General features: G+C 39.5%; 1 protein-coding gene across 15 annotated transcripts in view; it reads left to right on the top strand.

Moving 5' to 3' along the window:
• Window positions 1-24,395, top strand: part of NPAS3 (neuronal PAS domain protein 3) — a 1,061,849-nt gene that overhangs the window by 962,248 nt on the left and 75,206 nt on the right. For all 15 annotated transcript variants that reach the window (XM_060175201.1, XM_060175199.1, XM_060175198.1 and 12 more), the window contains one exon: window positions 16,105-16,223. In XM_060175201.1, coding sequence (XP_060031184.1) covers window positions 16,105-16,223 — 119 coding nt within the window. The remainder of the gene's footprint in view (window positions 1-16,104; window positions 16,224-24,395) is intronic.

The following is a 24,395-nucleotide window of genomic DNA, read 5'->3' as shown; positions in this document are numbered from 1 at the left end:
ATAAGTTAAAAAAGAGATAAAAAAAAGAATGTGACTTATGGTTTACTGTGCATGATTCTAGCCCCAAGGTAATATGAAACTCTTACCAATAGAGAGTTGCAAGCATATTATCTCCCATGAAAATAATTAATACTAGTAATTATTACAATACACATAAATCATTAGTGCAATGAATGGAAAATACTCTGTACAAAGAAAGAACGCAGTTTCAATTATTCTACATATAAGTCACTATTTCAGAGTAACTGTATTTGTTTCTGCTTGTACGTGAAAATGATTGTAGAGGAAACTAAGAAATGAAGGTCATAACTTAAGATAAAAACCTGAGGATAAATATCACAATGGGCATTTCCCCCACATCTATGATGTGACTCTACGTCATTTCCAAGACAGCTTTTCAGGCCATTGAAACATACTAAGAACATTCTAATGCCATGCAAATTGAGTTTGTCAAGAACAAATGCAATAATGAAATGCAGGAAAGGGCAAAGGACATACATGGATTCATTCTCACACAAGCTAAAATAATTGAAGAGCCAGAACAGGGGTGGTCATAAATACCTGGAGGCCCTGCGGCAGAGGGGATTAACCACAAGCAATAATGACAAGGGCAGTGGGAGACTTCAGCTCCCTGGCAACAAGGAACACACAGGACTAGTGTTTTCAACACTTATTTGACATTATAGCATATACAGTTTAGACCCAGAAGCCATCTGACATATGCTGACATTTTGATGTTAAAAATATCAAGTGTATCATTAGAGAGCTATCTAAAGTACGGGAAGGGACAGTAATTAATATCAACAACTTTGCTTAGCACTCAATTTGAGAAACAGCTGCTTCTCCCCCATTTCTCTCATCACCATTAACAATCACCTTTATCGGTTCAAATTGAATAAAAGGCCACAATTCTACTGAAAAACTAGCTGCACTAGGCAAATAGAATCATGAAGAGGTGATGGGGAGGAGGCAGATAGTGTCACACTCAGTTACACTGTAACACATGTTACAGTGTGCAAAGACCCAGGTTTGAGCCCCCTCCCCCCCACTTGCAGGGGGAAGCTGGTCAGGTCTGCAGGTCTCTGTCTTTCTCTCTCCATCTCTAATTCCTTTTTCCCCCTCTCACTTTATCTGTATCCTATCAAATAAAATAGAAAGAAAAGTAACAAAAGGGGGTGGATAAAGGCTGCTGGGAGTAGTGGAATATTAATGCAGGCACCAAGCTCCAATGATAATCCTGGTAGCAATAAAAAAAACAACACTATGTTATCCCCATCACTTTGAAAGATTATACATAGCCTTGAAGAAAATATATAAATGATCAACATCAAGTTAATATGTGAAAATGACACATATATATATATCGTTATGCCTACACATATATTAGCTGACCAGGACTGTAACAGCAAAGCTCTGATTTCCCTCAGAGTGAATCAAGACTACTTCTGGCAAAAGATTAGAAGATTTTGTTTTGTATTAATAGGGATCCTGAGATCATAAGAGAAAGAAAAATCTGCTTAAATAAAACTGAATATTCCCCAATAAATAACCCTCAGTACTTTATTGATGGTGAATTTAATACAGTACTTCTAACAGAAAGTATTCTGAAAAATAACCATTTTAAGATGTGCTGGAACAGAGCCGTGACAAAACCAACAAATTTTAGCTTCCCACTTCCTCTTGTGTGTGATAAGAAGAAATTATCAGAAGATATTGATTCCAGAGATATTTGTGGAGGCCTGCCAACTCATTTTCTCTTCTACCCTCAGAACATACATACTCAACACAGGGAAATAAAAAGTGACCATTGTACCAGACCCCATACTTGAAAAGGTAAAATTTTAAACGTCACATCATCATACCTAGACCACCACTCACTAGAGATTTCCACTTACTGCTACATCACTCTAAAGTGAGGGAAGTTGTGATCACTGGGAACTTTTCTGTTAAACAAATATATCACAGACTAATATCAACCCCTCACTATCCTTCATTCCTATTAATCATGTGACTCCTGCAGACCCCCTCCTGTGTGTCACATGAAATTTTCAATCTTCTCAGAGCATGGTTGCAAGATTTAGCCAAAACAATGCAAGATTCCCAGTTAAATTGGATGTTTACATCTAGTATTTTGGTGTAAAAGAAAAAAAAGTAACAGCTGTTTACATATTATATCAACGTAACCGGATGTGCTGTTTTATCTAACAACTCTAAGAGCAAACTTAGAGTCACCATTATTTTCCCCAAGAACTACTTCTGTCTCTCTTCCCTGTTGAGACCTTTTTTGAAAGTCACAAATGGGGAATCAGGCGGTAGCATAGCAGGTTAAGCACACGTGGCACAAAGCGCAAGGACCAGCATAAGGATCCCGGTTCAAGCCCCCAGCTCCCCACCTGCAGAGGAGTCGCTTCACAAGCAGTGAAGCAGGTCTGCAGGTATCTGTCTTTCTCTTCCCCTCTCTGTCTTCCCCTCCCCTCTCCATTTCTCTCAGCCCTATCCAACAATGACAACATCAACAATAACTACAACAACAATAAAAAACAAGGGCAACAAAAGGGAAAATAAATAAATTTTTTAAAAAAGAAAGTCACAAATGTAGAAACCCTACATGGGTCATGAAACCTATTCTTTGACACTCCTGACAGGAGAAAGAAGTGGTCCCACAATTTGCTCCCTCTGCCACTTCACACCATTTCCATCACTTAAAATCGTCTCCTTAAGAAGATAGAGATTTGATAGGTCATGAAGCTTCCCCCCGGCAAGTGTGTGGGTGGGGGGGGGGGGGGCTTAAACCTGGGTGATATAAGGGGATTAGAAATTAGGTATGAAACATTTTGAGTCACTTCTTCACTGCACCCAAGTATCAAACTCATAATATTTCTCAAACTGAGACTTACAACATTGCCTCTAAAAACAAACAAACAAAAAAAAAACTTCCCCTTAAGAAAATATCATTCTTTATCTGTTACCAATGGCTTTATCAACAGACTCTTCACTCACAGATCTTCCTCAATGGCCTTAGTCCATGCTCTGCCTCAGTAGCAGCCCCTCAAGGAGGCAAAAAAAAAAAAAAATGCATTCTTTGATTTAGCCATTCAGTTATCAGCATAGTCATACCTTCACCTTCATTTCCAGATTACAAATATCTGTCAAAAAAGAAGTTGAGAAAAAAAATTCTAACTGTGAGAGCAACAAAAAGTCACAAAGGAAAAAAAATGTATGGACTTCTTTATATAATTTTTTTAAATATGTACTACCTCAATGAATATCATAAACAAAAGTGAAAGGCAAACAGATGGGAAAATATCTGTAAGAAATATATCAAATATAATATCCTTGTGTGCATATGTGTGTGTATTACATCCAGATTACTAAGAAAAACACAAATATAGCTATTGTGAAACAGAGGACTTAAATATACAAAATAAACTTTATTAAAAATGCAAGTGTCTAACATGCATTCAAAGATTATTTCAGTCTGTTTTTTAAAAATGTAGACTAAATACAAGATGTATTTACATGTTAATTTTTACAGAGACCCTAGTAAACTATCTTCTAATTTATAGTTTTTATCAAAACAAGGGTAAATATTGTAAGAAACAGTCAATATGAATACCATCAAACATTGCAAATAAACATATAAACTAAAATAATACAACTGTTATGAGAGGCAGCATGTGCATATCAGCTTAAAATAGCTTGTGTTCAAACCAGGGTGCATATGAGGGGCCCAGAACTTTCATAGTGGGTCCAATGTAAAACTATATTGAATGCGTATAATTTTCTAAACAAGAATTGAATCACTAATAAATACTATTAAAAAGTTCCTGATTTTGACTTAATAATACTATGTCTGGAAACCTGACATAAAAGCAAGAAAATTTTAAAAAGTGAGCAAATTTGAGAAAAATTATCTTAAAGAAATACACCTGCATGCAATAAACATCTAGTAAATAAAAATGGTGAGTTTGTGTAACATGTACTGATGTGGGCCAATGCAGACACTGTAATTAAGAAAAAAATGATTTGCAACTGTTAGAGCCCAAGCTTTCTTTTATTCCCTAGTGTCTAATAAAAGCACAGTTATCACATAGTGAGCTCTGACCTACCTATTTACCATTCACAAATGTGGGAGACATCAGTATGTCCCAACTTTGAAATAAACATGTAATAGTAAGCTACAGCAAAACACATTATAAGTAGTAGTGACTGTAGCATCACTGTAACTGGTTAATAAGGGGAGTGGATACAGTTGGTTTTTTTTTTCCCTCTTTTTATACTTGTTTACGTTTTCCAAACTTTCTATGAGCAGATGTATGTTTGTAAAGATACATAGTACTAGTTACAATTCTAGAGACAAACTTTTTTTAAATGATATATTATCTTTATATATATATATATTTATATATATATTTATTATATATATTATATATATTATTATATTATATATTATTATATATTAATATATAATTATTATATATAATATATTATAATATATAATATATAATAATTATATATAATATATTAATATTATTATATTATATATTATTATATATATTATATATATATTTATATATTTATATATATATATTATCTTTATATATATTATCTTTATTTATTTGATAGACACAGCCGGAAATTGAGAGGAAGGGGGAGAAAGACAGAGAGACACCTGCAACCCTGCTTCACCACTTATGAAGCTTTTCTCGTACAGATGGGGACTGGGGGCTTGAACCTGGGTCCTTCCACAGTTAACATATGTGCTCAACCAGGTGCACCACCACCCAGCCCCGAGACAAACTTTTTTAAAGCAGTGAACAACATTCCCACAGCTAATTCTCGGAACAATGTCCCAAGCCCCTTCCTGATGCCTCTCCTGTCACTCTACCCTCTGTCTTGCCATACTCCCCTGTTCCCCAGCTCACCTCTGCACCCCTTCTCAGTCACTTGTCTCTTCACCCTTTGGAGTCCCTCACTTGGCAGACTTCCTTTGTTCTGTTTGTCCTGGCTCCTGTCCCTGGAGTGTTGCATGGAAAAGCCACTAAAACATTATTATCAATCTACCCTAGAAAGTTAACAATTTATTTTCTTTATCATTTCACTGGAGAAATAATGGTTTTACGGGATGGTTGTTGACACATGGACACAATTTCTTATCTCCCTGTGGTAGATGTCTGCATGCCGTTCACAACAGACATGCTTCATCCTCATGCACTGGGAATTCATGTCATACCACTTCTAGGCACTATGCAGTGTTATTTTTGTCTGTTGGCCACAGTTACTTTCTTCACATTGTCTGTTCCCTAGCTTTTCTTTTTTTTCTCTCTCTCTCATAATCCTCTACTGCCACTTTCTTTATGCCAGTGAACAAACCTAACTGAAATTAAGTTCTTCAGCTTCAATCCCACCACATACATTTCTCTTCACCTCCTCCATTCTTTCTCACATCCTTCCTATTTCAGAGACTCACCTCCATTACTGGTTAAATGTCTATTAGGATTTAAGTTCTTCAGTTAGAGAGCCAGCAAGAGAGCTTGTTTAAGTAATGTACTTGCTTTATCACAGGCAAGTACTTGCTTTATCTGAGACAGTCCTCTACTGGCATTGAAGGAAGCTGTGGTGTTATGGTGTCTTCATCTGCCTGTCTGTCTGTATCTCTAGCTCTATCTTTCTCTCTAAAAGTTGGTCTGCAGCAGTGAAGCCCCACTGACAACATAAAAAATAAATTGCCAGTTAGTATTTCCAAGGCAGACAATTTTAAGCTCTGCTCTCTTAATCTGCTAGCATACTCAGGTCTCTATTTTCAACAACAGAATTCACCAAAGACACATATATGCTTTATTTACTCCATCTCCATCCTCCTTTTCTACTGAAGCTACTGCTTCCAGAGACAACCCCCCCCCCCAACACACAGACACACACAATGCCCCAAGAATTGACATCACCAGTAGGTGTATTTGGAAGGCATTAGATATGTCAATTGTGATAAGTTAAGGACAAATAATTTCTTTGAATTTGGGGGAAAATTCCAAAGCAGGAAGTTCCTAGAATTTTTATCCCTAGTACAAATCTACCTAAAATACTAGTTTTCAATTTAAAATGTTGTTATAATCTGGAGTTACATAGTCATAGTGTAGATCATGACCACAGGGGGGTGTGTAGCATCTTCATCCAAATAGCCTATGTACGACTTAGTCTCTTCTCAAATGCTCTCTTATACCAAAGAACTGCCTGGGATTAACTAACCAAAATGTGCTCCTCATGACTTTAAAAAAAAAATTTTTTTTTTTGCCTCCAGGGTTATTGCTGGGGCTCAGTGTGCCTGCACTATGAATCCACTGTTCCTGGAGGCTATTTTTTCCCTTTTGTTGCCCTTGTTGTTTGTGGTCGTTTTTCTTACTGTTGTTGTTGGATAAGACAGAAATTGAGAGAGGAGGGGAAGACATAGAAGGGGAGAGAAAGATAAATACCTGAAGACCTGTTTCACTGCCTGTGAAGCTACCCCTATGTAGGTGGGGAGCCTGGGGCTCGAACCAGGATCCTTGTGCTTCTCATGGATTTTTTTTTTATTGTTTTAATAATGATCAACAAGACCATAGGAAAGAGGGGTACAATTCCACACAATTCCCACCACCAGAGTTCCGCATCCCTTCCCCTCCATTGGAAGCTTTCCTATTCTTTATCCCTCTGGGAGCATGAACCCAGGATCATTATGGGGTGCAGAAGGTGGGAGGTCTCTATCCCTTTATTCCACTTTGCTCTTTATAGCAGTAATCAAGTCCTGATATTATTATATATTTGTGCCTCTTCTTCAAAATGTCAGCCCTATAAGGGATAGTCATTGCTCATTATTGACCTAAGTGTCTTATTAAAACAACTGAATAAAGAATAGATGCACTATCATAAAATATCTGGGTGTGCTGCTTAAGGCACATATGTGCAACATAAGGGCTTCAAGAAGTTCCAAGGAGAGCCAGAAGAACAACCTTTGCAGACATAAAGGGGGCACTTTCAGGAGGCGAGCCTATAAAGACAATCATCTTTTGCATATCAGTAGTTTGAATCACTGCCTCATTTTTCAGCCAGTGCTGCATAACTTTCTTATCATATAGTATTGTTATAGTTAGTCATGGAGCATTAAAGCCATAGAATCACAGGATGCGTGTGTGTGCATGGATGTGTGTTTGCTTGCAAGTGCTTCTATAAGCAGAGTCCTTTCTGTAGCTCCATTTTAAAAATATAGTATGTTACCTAGTGAGGGTTGAATTGTTATGTGGAAAACTGGGAAATTTTATGCATGTACAAACTATTGTATTTTACTGTCAACTGTAAACTATTAATCCCTCAAGAGATCAAACAACTATACATGTATACAGTATGTTGACAGCATCTGCACCTGAGATAGAGATTTGACCAGAATCCTAAGAAAATAAACATGGCAGTTCAAATCATACAGCCAACCAGTTACTGCCCCATGGATAGTCTCCACAGAAGATTCATGTATATAAAACAGTATATTAAAGTAAACTTACAAAAGCAAAGAGCAATCACTGCAACCATAATTTTTTCTTCCTCTTTGGGATTCTAATTTTAAAAGCATTAAAGAAGACAGCTGCTCATGCTGTGATATGCACTAAACAGCCTGAAGGATGGAAAAAAATATATTTGTAGCTCATAATAACTATTGACCTTTCTGATATACAATGTTCTCTGTGTTAGCTATTCGGTTCTATCAACAGTGAAGATTGAACATGACTTTTTAATAGAAAACATGGGGTTTTGAGCTGCCTTCACAAAGGTGTTTATGTATTGTTATTTTGTATTGTACTACAAAGACTAAGCCCCCATGCCCTTTGTCTGACATCATGTTTGTCCTTAAAGAGAGAGAGAGAGAGAGAGAGAGAGAAGAAGAAGAAAAGAGAAAGGAAATAAAAGAAGAAAACAGGAAAGGCACGGGAAAGCCTCAATGTTATTGAGTGTGTTTTATATGAGGAATTGGCTCATAACCACTTTATAGTAGTGATAAAGGCATTGCCACACTCGATCCCATACGCAATAGTAGTAATGGAATCCAAGCAGCATCCCAGGAGGACATGCTGTATGTCTCTCTCAGAATAGATCCCTCAAGTGACAATATTTATAGGAAGTCTCCAGTAAGATTTAAGACACACACGTGAAGTCTTCATATGGCCTGGGTTCCTGGAGTGCACAGCCTGCTGCAGAATGGCTCACGTTGAAGCCATGTACTCTCAAAGGCTATCTTTACAATACTCAGCTTTCCCCCCTTGAGCTCGCCTGTTGCATAGTAGTTGTGTATGGAAACACCCACTGGTAGCAGCTTGACTCTGACACTGTGTGGATTTCCCCAGAGTGGTAGGTATCATCCAACACCAACTGCAGAGCAGCAAGCAGCAGCTGAACACTCTCCTGTCCCCCGTCCCTCCCTGGAGGGACAGCCTCACTAAGCAGCAACCTGAGAGGCTACCTGCTGCATTAGGATTCCTGTCCCACCAGGCAGATATTGCTGGGGAGTTTGTGTTGACAGGTGACATGGGTTGGCAGATTACTGTATGCTTTCTCTCTCTCTCTCTCTCTCTCTCTCTCTCTCTCTCTCTTTTATTTCAGTGGATTATTTTTAATGCTACTTTGAGGGAAGTTTATTACATCATTATTGAACCACATTATTTTCACAGCTATGCTCTAGAGTCTCAGTTAATGATTCGCAAGTTTCTAAACAAAGCTGAAGACTCACAACTGAGTGGGAGCAAGAATCAGCCCTAATGAGACTTAAATAAATTCAACTTTTTCATCTCACTCCAGAGTAAGCACTGAAGCTGACAGAGCCTGATTGCTAAGCCAGAGCATAATGGCTGGGACCACATTTGCATGACACTCAAAGGGTGGCAGCAACATGCCTATTAGAAAGTGGTGGGCATTGCCTCACCACCAGCGGCCAGGAGTCACAGTCCAGTATACTGAGAACCATCACCTTTCAGTGTCACCCTGGTACATGGTAGAGGGCAGGAACTTGGGATGAAAACCAAGACTCAAAGGAAAGAAGACCAAGTATTCTCTAATTTTAGATGAAATCAGGCCAATCCGCATTGAACTACAAAAGGGACTGGACCATAATGCTCAAAATAACTGTGGAAAATGTTTCCTTAAAGATGAATACAGAGAGAGGACAGACTGACCCCCTCTCCTCAAAAAAAAAAAAAAAAACTTGGGATAAGACATTTGGTCTGAGAGCATATCAACAGTAAAATAAACACTTCTTTTTTTTCTTTTTCTTTTTTAAAAAATTTTTTATCTTTATCTGTTGGGTAAAGACAGTTAGAAATTGAGAGGGAGGGAGTCGGGCTGTAGCACAGCGGGTTAAGCGCAGGTGGCGCAAAGCACAAGGACCGGCATAAGGATCCCGGTTCGAACCCCGGCTCCCCACCTGCAGGGGAGTCGCTTCACAGGCGGTGAAGCAGGTCTGCAGGTGTCTATCTTTCTCTCCTCCTCTCTGTCTTCCCCTCCTCTCTCCATTTCTCTCTGTCCTATCCAACAATGACAACAACAATAATAACTATAACAATAAAACAACAAGGGCAACAAAAGGGAATAAATAAATAAAATAAATAAAAAAAAAAGAAATTGAGAGGGAAGAGACAGAGAGATACCTGCAGCACTGCTTCACCACCTGTGAAGCTTTCCCCCTGCAGGTGGGGACCAGGGGCTCAAACCTGGGTCTTTGTACACTGTAACATGTGCGCTCAGCCAGGTCCGCCGCCACCTGACCCCAAAATAAACACTTCCTATGAAAGAACATATCTAAGTTATTACTTTGTGCAGCATGTTCAAACTGAGTACCTATTTATGCTATTTATGTAGATACAATCTTAGGCACCGGGGGGGGGGGGGAGGCTGGAGAAAAGCAGGGATAGATACAACACAAGATAGCCAAGAGAGCATGCCTGCCTTTCAAGATCTCACAATCATGTAGCTGACACTGTCAATAGCATCTTTTGCAAATTGCATATTAAAAAATCAATGAGTTCTTACCTCTGCAAACATAGAACTACTTCCAAAAATAACCCTTGAAGCTAGTTTTCCCTTGACATCTGCATTTGCCACACTAACTGATGCTCACTGCCTCACTGTACCATAAGTAACGCCCTCTTAACATGACTTGTTATCAAAATGAGGCTATGCATGAATGTTGTTATCTATTATTGTACAGCAAATCACACCAAATGATGATAGTTGAATAAAAGCAGAATTAGCATGTGGATTATTCAGAGCAGGAATCCAGGAGCACCTTATCTGAATAGTGCTGCCTTCGCTTCTTTCATAAAGTTGGAACAGAGACATCTGAGCACAATCATCTGAAGATTTAATGGGTTGGAAGGCACAGCTCTGTACTCACTCCTGAGGCTGCTGATAGGAGACCTCAGTTGCCCACTTGTGACCAGAGGCCCTAGACCCTTGCTGTATTAGCCACCAGCAGGGATGCTTGTGTGTCCCCACAAAGTGCTGGTTCCCCTCAAAGTGAGTGACCCAGGAAAAAGCATCAGGGAAGCTACTCAACCCATGAGAATCCAGTCATACACCACCATTATAGCTACTGATAAGCAGTAAGTCAGTCACCAAGTCTAGCACACACTTAAAGGAAAAGGAAGTAGACTCCATCTTTTAGAAGGAGGGGTATGGAGTCATGGCATTTAAAGACTATCAGAGATGTCATCCTGTTTAAACATAGAATCATCTGTGATAATTTCTGTGTGAAAAATACTTGTTTTTACCCTGCTTGGTATTCTGTGGACAGCTAGGTTGGAAAATCTTATTAAAGTCAATTAACAAATATGAGTTACTGGATATATTAAATATATAAGTTGCTATATAATAAGATATATTTGTATAATATTTGGTTCATGTTCAAGAAACCATAATAGGTACCATAGGGAATCACAGCTAGACCTAGCTAAGCCTCCAGTCCCCACCTGCGGGGGGTGGGGAGGGTCAAAAATGTTCGAGTAGCGCTAAGGTGTCTCTACTTCTCTCTCACTTCCCTTTCAATTTTTCTCTGTCTCTATCCAAAATCAATAAAGCATTTAAAAACTATTTATTGGGGGTCGGGCGGTAGCACAGTGGGTTAAGTGCACATGGCTCAAAGCGCAAGGACCGACAGGAAGATCCCGGTTCAAGCCCCCGGCTCCCCACCTGCAAGAGGGTCGCTTCACAGGCGGTGAAGCAGGTCTGCAGGTGTCTGTCTTTCTCTCCCCCCTCTCAGTCTCCCCTCCTCTCTTGATTTCTCTCTGTCCTATCCAACAACAACAACAACAACAGCAATGATAACAACAATAATGATGACAACAACGGCAACAAAGCAGGAAAAAATGGCCTCCAGGAGCAGTGGATTCGTAGTGCAGGCACTGAGCCCCAGCAATAACCCTGGAGGTTAAAAAAAAAACAAAACTATTTATTAAAAAAATAGTCCCCATCATATTTGATCTTTACCCACTTGCAAAGACCCTGGAGAGAATACTCAGTGTTCAGAGCAGACTAGGCCCCCTTGGATTGGTCAGTGAGAACTCTGTCTCCTGTAGCTCCAGTGGTGCAACTGGTTTAGCACAAGGTTCTTGTAAGAACTTTAAGGTCCACAGTCACTTCCTCCTTCCCTACCATGCTCTTCTACATAATAATAAGGAAATAGCTACTACAAAACCAGCTAGGTATTCAGAAACAGCTGTGGAGTAACACAGACATTATTCCGCATTATGGTGGCATTTTCCAACATAAAAATTATTACAATTTTGCTATAAATTGTTCTGTGAATGTTATAAAATATGCAAAAACTGACATTTCAAGATGAGATCATTTAGATTTACTGAAAACTTGAGACCCTTGAGATTCATAAAGAGAAAAGTATATTTCTCTAACTTTTAGTTACATGGGTCTTGCTTTTGTTTTTTTTCAGCATCCAGTTTATAATTCATAGGTTAAAACTGTCCATGATAGGCTTTGGCCACTTAATTCAGCTTTGCCCATAAAGTGCCCCTGCGTCTCAGGAAGCAGATATCCATTCTCTGACTCCCTAATTTATTAATTTACAATCATGGCGGCCTACCACAAAAAGCTGACAGAAAAACATCTGATATTTAGAAAGCACTTTAAAATGTTTATCAAGGACTGAATCCACAGTCTTTATAGAACACCTGTCCTGAGGGCATTTTTCTTACCATTCCAATCTCTGTGTACCTTCCAAATGTGTGTGTGTGTGTGTGTGTGTGTGTGTGTGTGTGTGTGTGTGTGTGTGCGCGCGCGCGCGCGCACACATACACTTTATTCAGTGCACGCTTATGCCACACATCACCAAAGCCATGCCGCCTTGGTGCACTCCCAATAGAACTTTCATCAAAATCATGCTTCTCACCTGAGACACTAAGAAAGCTTCTCTTTTAAAGCTGTTGCTCTCGTCTGTCATATGCAGATAATACATCTTTTTTACTTGAGAGACACCATTGTCGGAGCTAGGATAACCACAGTGTATTTGCTAGCCCTTGAGGAAACATGACCACACTGTGTATGCATATGTGCCGTGAGTTTGTTTTGTGTCCCTTTGAAAGGGATCCACATGGCATTTTATATCTGCCCCTGTCCTCAGAATGGAAAAGTCATACAGACTTAATGCAAAAATCTTCATGCAAAATCAGGCTCTTTTCTCAACTGCCTCTAGTCCATTACCCCTCTGCCCCCTCTTAAAACAAAGCTTGATGAATGATATAGATTTTAAATCTCAGCTTCAGTGGGACAAAACCTGGCCCAAGCACTCTCCTCACACCAGTTGCTCTGAGATGGCCCTGTACATTCAGTGATTAGTGATGACCGTTGTAACACATGACAGTGGGGAAGTACATTCCTCAGTGTTCATTCCTCAGCGAGGGCAGGACACCATGCCTGGCCCACACAGCTCATTCAAAGCCTCAGTCCTGCATTTTGTTGCCCAGCGGGAAGCACCCATGCTGTGGTCTCTAATGTGAATGCTTAAGTGTTGTACAGTGTGGTTCCACATACTGACAACAATAATGATTTTCAGTGATGCCTGAATTGCTCACCCTGCTACAGTAGGCAGCTCCTTCCTTACTAGGTCAGTCTCTAAGACCCTTGCCCTAAAACCCATTTCACTCTTCTGCAGAGTTTCTTTCTTTTCTTCTTCTCTTTTTTTTTTCTTTCCAGCTATTGCAAACATGATCGTGCTGATCAGAGCTGAATTTTTTAAGGCTGAGGTCGTGGTACAGATTCTGAGGGTTCTGCATTAGTTCAAGTCTCTGAGGACCAGGGCCAATAAATGTGAAAGGGACTACAGTAGATTGGCATACTTTTCCATTTCCACAAGGATGAAAAACTGCTGTAAATTAAGTCTAACCTTAAATGTATAAACTGTCCTTGGAAGGGAAAAGAAAAAAAAAAAAGGATATAGCATCTTCAAGCTCTCAGCATCCCTTACAAGAAAAAAATTGGTTCTAAGGGTCTCTGATCTTGTGTTTTAGTAAAATAGAACTGCACGGCTGACTGACAGTTCTGATCTAAAGCATTTACGTTTAAGTTTTGATCTCTCTGCTTTTGATTAAAACTAATGAGCTCATTTAATTCAAAATGGGAATCTCTGATAAGAGAAATAAGGTTGATGTGATTGGATTAGAGGGGCAAATTAAACTCTTAGAGCAGAAGTTTGTGCTTATATAGTGTATTAAAAAGCTGTTGGCGTATTATGGCGTGTTAGATGATGAGAAAAATTTCATAGTAATTCATATTTAATCAGAAGAAATGAAAGTACTAAATATAACATGGCTCTGCTTTTCCCTCGAGTGATAAAAAGCTGTACATTTAAAATGACATTAGATCCATGCTCTCTAAAACAAAAAGAGAGAGAAAAAAAAATCTTAAGAGAGACACACAAGAAAGGGACATTTGTCAATGATTCTATCACTACAGAATAGGTAGACCGTAAATGTAGGAAAACATGGTCACACAAGAGTGGCACAAGGAAAGCCTCACATGACAGGTAGCAAGGTTTCTGTTACCATAGTAGTTGTCATCCTTTCATCTGGGCTTCAAATGTAATATAAAAAATAAAGATTTTTCCCTCAGATTTGTATGAAATTCAATTCATAATTTAAATTTTAAGGGTTTTTTTTTTTGCCTATTTTTGTTGTTAAATTTTCGTAGGCTCCTGCCGGCCGGTCTAGCTTCACGGCGGGTAACAGAGACCACCAGACACACGGCTGGGCAGGGAAGCTGTATTTCTTTATTCAGGAATAACGATTTATAAACTAAGACAAACTAATCACCAAACAGAACTCTGCTGTCTCTTTGCAGCGGCACAAGCACTCTCTCTCTCTTACTCTCAAACTCAGGAACTCTGCAACTCTGGCACTCTCGAACTCAGGAACCCTCTCTCGGGGTTCCTTGGGGCGGGGCCAAGTGGGCTCGCGAAATTAACTGGACTGATCTAATTCTCTTGGCGGGGGAGGGCTAGAACAAACCAGTGTAAAGCATACGACATATTTTTATTTTAATTATTTTGATGTACTTGATGACTCTTAAATGGTTTTATTACACTTGCTGCTTTTTTTTTTTTTTGCCTACAGGGTTATCACTGGGGCTGGGTGCCTGTACTGTGTATCCACTGCTCCTGGCAGCCATCTTTATTTAGATTATTGTTGCTGTTATTCCTGTTGTTGTAGTTGTTGTTGCTGTTGGATAGGACAGAGAGAAATTGAGAGAGGAGGGGGAGACAGAGAGTGAGAGAAAAAGAGAGATACCTGCAGACCTGTTTCACGGCTTGCGAAGCAACCTCCATGCAGATGGGGATCCCCGGGCTCAAACCGGGATCCTTGCTCCAGTCCTTGAGCTTCACACTATGTGCGTTTTAGCCTGGCCCCCCACATATTTCTTTAGACCCATCACCACAGAGAAAACTAGCGTCATGTAGGACTGTACAGAAAAAAAAAGTCCTATTTAGAGTTGGAACGTTTTTTTCATTATTAGAAAATCTTTTGAATACAAGTTCAGAGGAGAAAAATCAGAATTTTGGGGGGTTTAAAAACCCCAATATCAGTGTCTTTGCAGAAAAAAATCCTTGTCTATTTAAAACAATAAAACTTAGGGTTTTGTTTTTGAGAAAATAGATTTATATTGCCTTCTAGTCTGTTTTCAGTCTAGAAACACCTTTATGCAAACCTAAAAACACCTTTATGTAAACTTAAAAACACCTTTATGCAAACTCCTGTTTTAGTTTCGTAAGTAAAAAAAACATTCTACCTGGTCTGTCAGTGTACAAAACAACAACGTAACTTGCTTAAGAAAAGAGATTATCATTTCCTCCTATCAGAATCAAAGCAGTGCAAACACAGAGACTATTTCCCAAGTGACGGCAGGAATAAGCTGCAGTTATGAACCAGAATGGAAAGATGAAATGATAAATGATTGGCTTCTCTGGTCTGTGAAGCCATTCACAGCCTCCTCCTTAACCCCATATCAACTGATAAGACTTTGTTTCTCATTCCTTACAATGAAGGAAGCCAACTCTAATAAAAGGATAGCACTGCCATGATACAGCTGACCATGTGGTTTCATGGTTCTCAGAACACGCCAGTAGGCAGAAGATACAAGTAGGGATACACAGGAAGATAAAAAAAAAAAAAAAAGCAAGCCATCCTTACCCTTCATTGGTAGTACCTTCACTGGTCTCATAAATCTACAGCGTCCTCCTTTCTTATTATAGTTTCTCCTATATGCACCTATCAAGACTCAAGTTGTCTTAAAATAACTTAGATAACCCCACCCCCACTCCCCAGTTAGGGGAGCTACTGAAAACTAAAAGGTCTGAAAAGCTTTTGCTAGAAACTGGAATGAAGTTAATTTAGCTACATTAATTTTTCTTTTTTATTTCCGGCAAAGTAGACATTTTCTTAAATGAGGTAAATTGATTACTTACACTCTTAGCACCCATCAGTCATTTATTTTTAGTGAACTCAAGGACTGAACCTGAGCAGTAGCTGTAAGGAGCTGTGTAGAGACTGAAATCATGAGTGTATATATGTTTGTATTCTTTAGTGGAGTCAACCAGCCCCAGCCTGCTAACCACTGACAACAGCCTTGAACGTTCCTTTTTCATCCGAATGAAATCTACTCTGACCAAACGTGGTGTGCACATCAAATCATCAGGATACAAGGTAAGCTGGGCTCTGGGGTGAGGGGTGATATTTCTGTCTCAGATCAGCCCTCAGTTATTTGCATTGGGGGCTTTTTGTTTGCTTACTTCCGGTTGCTTTGGGTTTGTATCATTGACACATGTTATCTTGAATAGGCCACAGGATATTTAGTTCATTTTTTACCTTAAGTAACGGTTTCCCACTTCTTCTCATTCTTACTTCAGACATAGCTGGTACTCTAAATGCCTGAATATCATGATGTCTGGCCTTAAAAACACTTGCTAATAACACAAAGGAATGTTTTTTTAAAAAATCAGTTCATTCCCTGGGCAGATGACCACCACATCAATGTGTCCTGCAGCCTCACCTCTCCAGAGCCCTATCCCACTAGGGAAAGATAGAAACAGGCTGGGGGTATAGATTGACCTACCAATGCCCATGTCCAGTGGAGAAGCAATTACAGAAGCCAGATTTTCCGCCTTCTGCATCTCATAAAGAATCTTGGTCCATATTCCCAGAGGGGTAAATATTAGGTATACTCCCAGATGGCTCTGAACTCCAATTCCATCAAGACTTGGAGAAAGAAGAGAAAAAAATTAAATAAAATGAATGATACTAAAAAATCAGTAGGTGTGATTTAGGAAAGACGAGAGGGTAGTACCGTATAAAAATGTGCAAATATAAATATAAAGATAAATAGTTATAGAAATAGTCAACCCATATTCGGTGGAGGGAATGGGAACACAGAATTCTAGTGGTGGGAAAGGTGTATAATTATACACCTGTTATCTTATAATTTTGTAATCACTAATTAAAAATGTAAAAAAAAAATTCAGTTCACTAGAGCTGGTGAGCCAAGTTCACGTCAATCCTTAATAAGTGTTCCTGAACTCCTGCTTACAGAATTTCTACCCCACACATCCCATTCAAGTTCTCCCTTTCTAGAGTAAGGCTGTTCCTTTAAATAACATCTTGGTCACTGAGATTCACACATGTTGATAAAAAAAATTATATTTGGAATCAGAAATCTTAACTTTAATTATTGGATATGCAGTCACAACATAGAATAGCGAGTATATGTTCCCCACAATAATAGAGACTTAAGTTTGGAGTTAAAAATCTACATTGTTGTCATTTTAAGGCTAAAGGTATTCTAATCACAGAAAACTCCAGCATTTCAGTTACTATGGCAACATAAATTAAGACCTATGAAATATATGAAATGCTCTTGGCAACCTGAAGCTTATCAGTTTTACAACACTCTGACCAATCTCTCAAACAATGCTTGCTACAGTTGGAAAGGCAAACAGCAGTAGAATATATCTATGTGTGGCCAGCACCACCATCCCCATGAGTTTTGAGCTTCTGGTGTGTTTTCGTTTTTTTTTAGAGTGACCATGCTATTGTCAGAGATGGCAATAGTCATTATCATGGATGGGGTCTTGCCAACCTTATGTAAGTCACCAGAAGACTAGAAGCTGCATAAAAGTCAGAGCTGGGTACTTGCCTTGACATTAATTTGTCAGAAAAAAAAAAAAAAAGAAGAAGAAGAAGAAAGGAGGTGGGGAATCAAGCCCTTCCTAGAATGACCTTTAGCAGAGCTGTCCTGTGGTCTGAAAGGCACATGTGGAGTATGCTTAACCTTTAGCAGAGTTCACAGGAAGGGAGAGGTACCAGAGCAGATCCGCTCACAGGAGTGTCACCCTCTAAAGGTCCCTTACAAAGGCTAGGTTGGAGGAAAAGAGCAGATTTTTGTCCTAGGGACTATTTTGTATTTTGCTGCCTTGTTGGATACTATGTATGAACTACTAACTGTGTTGCCTTAGCAAGTTTGGTGTTCTATTAGAAGACCACAGGTATAATGAACACTGTCCTGAAATTAGGAACAGGTCTTTCTTGTATTCCAGCTTTTGCAAAACTGTAGAAAATCCTTTCTACTATTATTGTTCCATAAGCATTAAGTCTTCTTTACTAGTTTTACTGGTTGCAGTGGCCATAGCCCAAGGGGCAAAAGGAGTGAAAGAGGCATAGTTTGAAAAAACAATATTTAGCAGAATTTATTATCATTATTTGACAAACTTAGAGATCATAAAGCTCTATAAAATTCTGTGTCTGCAAAGAAGAGTGGAATATATGAATAAAATGTAGAAATAACTTATGTTTCAGTGAAGGCCAATTGACTTGAGTTCTCTTTGTTCTGCTTCCCTCCCAGCCACCTCAATAAAACTGCTTACTAATGACTTGAAACTGGACAAGATAATTCCTTAAATACGTTTATACTATTCATTCACTGAACAAATATTTGTTGAGATCCTCCATATGGATCCTGTTCTAGATTCTGGGAGTCCACCACTGAATAATAATTAAAAAAAAAAAAGTCTTGTACTCATGGTGCTTATATTCTACTGGGGAAAACAGACTACAAGAAATAAATAAGGGTGGGGTGGGCGGTAGCACAGCAGGTTAAGCACACATGGTGCCAAGCACAAAGACCGGAGTAAGGATCCCTGTTCGAGCCCTGGCTCCCCACCTGAAGGGGGGTCGCTTCACAAGCAGTGAAGCAGGTCTGCACGTGTCTATCTTACTCTCCCCCTCTCTGTCTTCCCCTCCTCTCTCCATTTCTCTGTGTCCTATCCAACAACAAGGACATCCGTAAGAATAATAACCACAACGATAAAAAATCAAACAGGGCAACAAAAGTGAAGAATGGCCTCCAGGAGCAGTGGATTCGTGGTGCAGGCACTGAGCCCCAACAGTAACCCTGGAGCCAAAAAAAAAAAAAAAAGATAATAAAAAAGGAAGTAAATAAGGAAAGAAGATGGTTTCAGAGAATGAAGGTTAATATAACAATAACCATTATGTACACCACCATATGCTGGGCATGGTTTACTTCACATGCACTAACTCTCACAACAATGCCGAGGAAATTATTGTCATTGTTGACATTTTACAGGTGAAGGAACTAAGGCTAGAAATATTAGTTAGCATGCCCAGCTTCATACATCAAAGGGACAGACAGGGCTTGAATTCTGGCAGTCCAGGTGCATAATCCTTGCACTTAACCAGAGACTGCACTCGTTACACAGAGAATGAAGCAAGGTAATATCAAGTAACAACTCTTCGAGGGTAAAAATGTCCCCCTGAAGAAAACATCACTTGTGAGTGATAACAAGATGGGCCACCAGGAAAACAGACAAGAGAGAGTCTTCTTGAGAGGGTTAAAAGCACCTTTACCGTAAGAAAGAACATTTGAGAAACAAATCACTAAAAGGTTGAATCTTGAACATCTAAAAAGACTGAGGAGCTGTTTCAGTTTTCATCAGATCATAAAATGTTCAAGTGACTGCCCTCCTCTGACATACCTAATCAGCACATCTGTCTCAAGATATCAAGAAAGTCTCCATCCAGTGCTTTGCTTCCTCCCCAAAATGACTGACAGGAGATTAGACTCATTTGCTGTCCCCAGCTAACGTGAACCGTCCAACAGCTCCAGCTACTCACCTCCCCTTTACTATGGACTTTCCTAGTTTATTTTTTTAATTTGTATTTATAAAAAGGAAACACTGACAAAAACCATAGATTAAGAGGGGTATAACTCCACACAATTCCCACCACCAAAACTCCGTATCCTATCTCCTCCCCTGATAGCTTTCCTATTCTTTAGCCCTCTGGGAGTATGGACCCAGGGGCATTGTGAGATGCAGGACTTTCCTAGTTTATTAATCTTGTTTGAAAGTATTTTTCTTCTTTGGGGGGGGGGGGAGAAAGAAAGTTAGTGGAAAAACTGATAAAACAATACATTGACTAGCATCTAATTTATCTGTTCATTCTCAATAAGCAAACCTAACAGCTTATAAAGTGTTAGAATAAAACTGCTGATCACCTACCATCACACAATACACACACACACACACACACACACACACACCAGCAATGATAATTTCTCTAGATTTCCCATGTCTCCTCTAAGTATTACCATTATCTGCTTCTTTAATTTTTCCTTTAAAGATTCAAGTTGTTAACTCTGCTCAGTAGACTATTTCTTTACCTGTTTCCCATGACCTTGGCACATGAACTTTTCTAATTTTGCCCATTGTTTTATCTGATACCTTTTCTTTCCTGTCATTTTGCCATCGCTGACAGTAGTAGTAACAAAACTACCACTTACTGAACATTGATTTTTCTGGCAAACAGTATGCTAAAGTCTGCATCTTTATTTCTTTTAAATATTTATTTATTTATTTCCCCTTTTGTTGCCCTTGTTTTTTTATCCTCAGTTACTATTGTTGTTATTGATGTCGTTGTTGTTGGATAGGACAGAGAGAAATGGAGAGAGGAGGGGAAGACAGAGAAAGAGAGAGAGAGAGAGAGAGAGATAGACACCTACAGACCTGCTTCACTGCTTATGAAGCGACCCCCTGCATATGGGGAGCTGGGGGCTCGAACCAGGATCCTTATGCCAGTCCTTGCACTTCGCGCCACGTGCACTTAACTCACTGTTACCGCCCGACCCCCTTCTTCATCTTTATTTTAACTCACACAACAGCATCTTGAACTTCCTAAACACAGGCATGGTTCAAACCTTACATTCTATTATTATGCCCATTTCACAGGTAGGCACAGTCATTCTTTAGTACCCTCAGTACTTTCAGCTCGTGTTCACACACCTTTAAATGTAGCTACTGAGGGGCCAGGATTGATCCAGGTAGTTGACTTCAGATTTTTGTACTCTTTATCCCAGTGCTGCACTGCTTAACAAATTAAACTCAAGAAGGATTCATTGTGAGATGCACCACAACCTATGGAAAGTTAATCTAAGCTTATATCATATTTCATAATGAGGTCAGAAGTCAAACGTAGGGACTCAAGCATGTACCCTACTGCTGAGCTGCCTTCCCAGTCCAATTTTGAATGTTTGCACTGCAAGTGAAGAGACACACAAGCAGAGAGCACAGCACACTGCTCCACCATCTGTGGGGTTTTATCCATTGGTCTTTGCTGAGCTCTCATGTGCTGCTCTGGATTGAACCCAGAGCCTCACACATGCAATGCACCAGAGCTCTACTCCTAAGTCACATCTCCTAATTTTTTTAAAGAAAAAAAAATGCCATGCTTGATTCAGACCTTCTCTTTATGTCTTAGCATGCCCCATAGCACGAGTGTACAGATATTAACTTGCCACTCAAGTACCCATGGCCAAGGTGACTCCAGCCAAAGAATGCCAACCTGAATCTGCAGTATAGTCTAGATTGCTGCTGCATCCAGGCTCCTCCAGTCCTTGGCAAAGATCCCCTTCAAGGAAGGGGATCTTTCCCAATTGTGAGCTGACATTGGGGTGTCTATTCTCATTAACTTTAAAAGCCATGGAACTACAGTAATCTGAACCAGCCACTTTTTATGCCTCAAGAGCTTCCTTGTTGTTTAGGTCTCTTTGCTGGCCACATAGCTCAGCAGAACACAGCTCTCTCCCTATAATTGCACTGCATCAGCAGTTTGCCTTTTGCATAGGGTCTGTAACTTAGGAAACGTACTAGATATAGTGGAGGGCGGGGGGTGGAGATACGTAATCAGAGAAAGTAAAGAAGAAGATGCGTTGTCTCTGAAGGATAGTATTCTTTAGAACAGGACTGCTAACTTTATTATCTTTTTAAAAAATATTTAATTATTTATTTAATGAAGGAGGGGAACTAGAGCATTGCTCAGTTATATGCAGTGCCAGGGATGGAACCCAGGGTCTCAGATATTGCCAAGCTTGGGTACTATTGGCTGATGCATCTTCTCAACCACTCTCAGTCCACTTCAGTCTACTCTGAAATGTCCACCAAACACAACTCTCATGTCTAAGTTATTTATATACATTGTTTTGGTCCTATCTCTACTGGCAAAGTAGAACATCCTGGAGTGGAAACAAAGAGAGAGCTGGCATGCTTGTTCAATGCTGAGAATGTTCTTTAAAAATCTGTAAAGAAAAGCTTTTTTTTTTTTTTTTTTTTTACCTCCAGGGTTATTGCTGGGGCTTGGTGCCTGCACTATGAATCCACTGTTCCTGGAGGCCATTTTTTCCACTTTGTTGCCCTTGTTATTGTTATTGATGCTGTTGTTGGATAGAACAGAGAGAAATCAAGAGAAAAGGGGAAACAGAGAGGGAGAGAGAAAGATAGACACCTGCAGACCTGCTTCAGTGCCTGTGAAATGACTCCCCTGCAAATGGGGAGCCAGAGGCTTGAACTGGGATCCTTCACATTGGTCCTTGTGCTTGATGCCATGTGTGCTTAACCTGCTGTTTACCACTTGGCCCAGAGATAAAATCTTCAAATATCCAGAGTTCTACCATGATCTGACAGAGCATAGGAAAACTTCAAATTCTTTTTTATGTTTCTTTATTTGATAGAGACAAGAGAGACATTGAGAGAGGAAAGAGGAGATGAAGTGGGGAAGAAAAAGACACCTGCAGCACTGCTTTATCACTCATGAAGCTTTCCCCCTGCAGATGGGGACCAGTAGCTTGAAACTGGGTCCTTATGCACTATAACGGAGACTTAACTGCGTGTTCCAACACCCAGCCCTGGAAAACCTGAAATTCTTAAAAAATAACAGTCCCTCATCTTGTATGATTTGGGCATGAATTTGCCTTTAGGTAACTGTTGGACCAATTGATTCTGCAATATTTCCTGTTTCCATATGATACAGAGTTTTAAATTATAAAGAGAAAAAAATTTTAGGTCTACTATTTTTTCTCTTGTTTTTTTTTCTTTTATTGTCGTTTTGTTTTTAAGACTCCTGGTATACCTTGTGTTTAAGAATATCTAAGCATGGGGGCCAGATGGTGGCCCCGAAGGATGCAGGTTCAAGTCCCTGGTCCCTACCTGTAGGGGGAAAGCTTCACAAGTGGTGAAAGAGCAGCTGTCTCTCCATCTCTTTCTTTTATCTCCCATCCCCCTCTCAGATCCTCCCTGTCTCTATCCAGTAATAAGTAAAAAATTAAAAAAGAAGAATATCTAAGCATGAAGTAACAAAAGAAACTAGATGTTTATTAAAGATAATTATTTTGTCTTCTATAAGCACAGACATCTTTTTAAAAAGATTTTTTTTAATTTTTATTTATTTACTATTGAGTAGACAGAGATAAATTGAGAGGGGTGGGGAAGATAGAGAGGGAGAGACACCTCCAGCCGTGCTTCACCACTCATGAAGCTTTCCCCCTACAGGTGGGGACCAGGGGCTTGAACCTGGGTCCTTGCGCACTGTAGTGTAGGTGTGCCAGTGCCTAGCCACACAGACATCTTTCAAATGAGAAACTTTAAAAAAAAAAAAAAGGCTATATCTATTCTGTAAGATATGAAACTTCTATGATTTTTACAATGACTTTTTCTTTCTTTTTTCTTTTTTGCCACCAGGGTTATTTCTGGGGCTTAGTGCCTGCACTACAACAAATCCACTGCTCCTGATGGCCATTCCCACATCCCTCCCCTGCCTTTTCCCCCTAATTTTTATTAGATAGGGCAGAGAAAAACAGAGAGAAGGGGAAAATAGAGAGGGAGAGAGGAAAAGAGACACCTGCAGACCAGCTTCACCACTTGTGAAGCAATGGAGCTTCACCTGCGGGTGGGAAACGGGAGCTCAAACCGCGTCCTCGCACTTAGTATTATTTGCACTTAACCAGGTGTGCCACCACCTGGCCCCCCAGTGACTTCCCTATTTAATTTCAAATATTCACTTATTAAGAAACCAGGTTAGTGCATCTCTCAGAATATATTTTACTAAAATCACAGAAGCCCTTTTCTTGTTGCCTTTCTAGTTGTCCATTTAGTTTTAAGTCATACTGGAAGCTCTGTTGCAAAAAGCATCAACTCCTAGGGCACACAGATAAAAAAACTAAGATTTATTTTTACCTCATGTAGGTAGAGAAAATATTCTGGAGAACTGTTTCTCAGAAAAAATTTTTATAAAAATTGTATGTAATACTAAAAATTCTACCTTCAGATGGGGGTTGCTTGCAGTGGAGTTGCACCACTGGGATTCCCATTGTCAGAAGGGAATTTTTTTTAAATTGAAGATACTTCACATGCAAACAGAGTTTTAAAATTGAAGTTGCATATTAAAATGTCTCAAGGTGATTCAAGTCCCTGGTCCCCACCTACAGGGAGGAAGTGTCATAAATCGTCAAGTCGTGCTGCAAGTGTCTCTTTCTCT

This window comes from Erinaceus europaeus, chromosome 16, assembly GCF_950295315.1.
Source record: "Erinaceus europaeus chromosome 16, mEriEur2.1, whole genome shotgun sequence".
Taxonomy (NCBI): Eukaryota; Metazoa; Chordata; class Mammalia; order Eulipotyphla; family Erinaceidae; genus Erinaceus; species Erinaceus europaeus.
Note: the sequence above shows the minus strand (reverse complement) of the source record. Positions and strands in the feature narration are given on the sequence as shown.